Source organism: Sinocyclocheilus grahami, unplaced genomic scaffold (assembly GCF_001515645.1).
Source record: "Sinocyclocheilus grahami isolate Dianchi unplaced genomic scaffold, SAMN03320097.WGS_v1.1 scaffold77586.1, whole genome shotgun sequence".
NCBI classification, from domain to species: Eukaryota; Metazoa; Chordata; class Actinopteri; order Cypriniformes; family Cyprinidae; genus Sinocyclocheilus; species Sinocyclocheilus grahami.
Window position 1 is genome coordinate 1 of NW_015529804.1, and position 644 is coordinate 644.

Sequence of the window (644 nt, forward strand, 5' to 3'; positions counted from 1 at the left end):
TGGTTCTTCAGTTTGATCCAGATGCATACGTAAGCGTAGCTGATGATCGCCAGAGGAACCACATACTGCAGGAGAAGCATTGATAAACTGTAGATGACGGCGTCCCGATTGGTGCTGTTGGGCCATTTCTCGGAGCAAACCGAGATCCGCAAGTCAATGTATGGGATTTCCTCATGGCGATACTCTCGGAAAATAGCCAGCGGGCCAGCCAGTATGGCGGCGAGCGCCCAGGTCAGGCCGATGATGATGAAGCTGGTGCACCTATTGAGGCGCTGGCCAAGGTGGAAGACGATGCACCTGTAGCGCTCTAGAGCAATGACCGTTAGGGTGAGAATGGACACGTGGACGCTGAGAGCTTGGCCGTAAGGCACCATGTGACACATCACTGCTCCAAATTTCCATTCGTCCAACAACGTGTAAACCAGCGTGAAAGGCAAACACACCGTGTCCACCATCAGGTCAGCCAAGGCCAGGTTCGCAATGAAGTAGTTGGTGACCGTACGCATGTTTCTGTACAGAATGATCATGTAAATCACCAGGGTGTTACCCACAAGTCCTAGCAGGATTATGAGTGAATATGCAAAGATGAGAGATATTTGGACACTCGGGTGCTTGGTGATGTCATCCACAAACGCTGGTTTGTA

The 644-nt window shown here is 51.1% G+C and overlaps 1 protein-coding gene across 1 annotated transcript; it reads right to left on the reverse strand.

Annotated features, from left to right (window-relative positions):
- Positions 1-5: 5 nt before the first annotated feature.
- On the reverse strand, positions 6-641 carry LOC107581116 (neuropeptide Y receptor type 2-like; the record flags this gene model as incomplete). The annotated part of the gene is made up of 1 exon (XM_016266677.1): positions 6-641. A coding segment is annotated over one exon (636 nt), but the record flags the coding sequence as incomplete, so codon positions are not given.
- Positions 642-644: the final 3 nt, after the last annotated feature.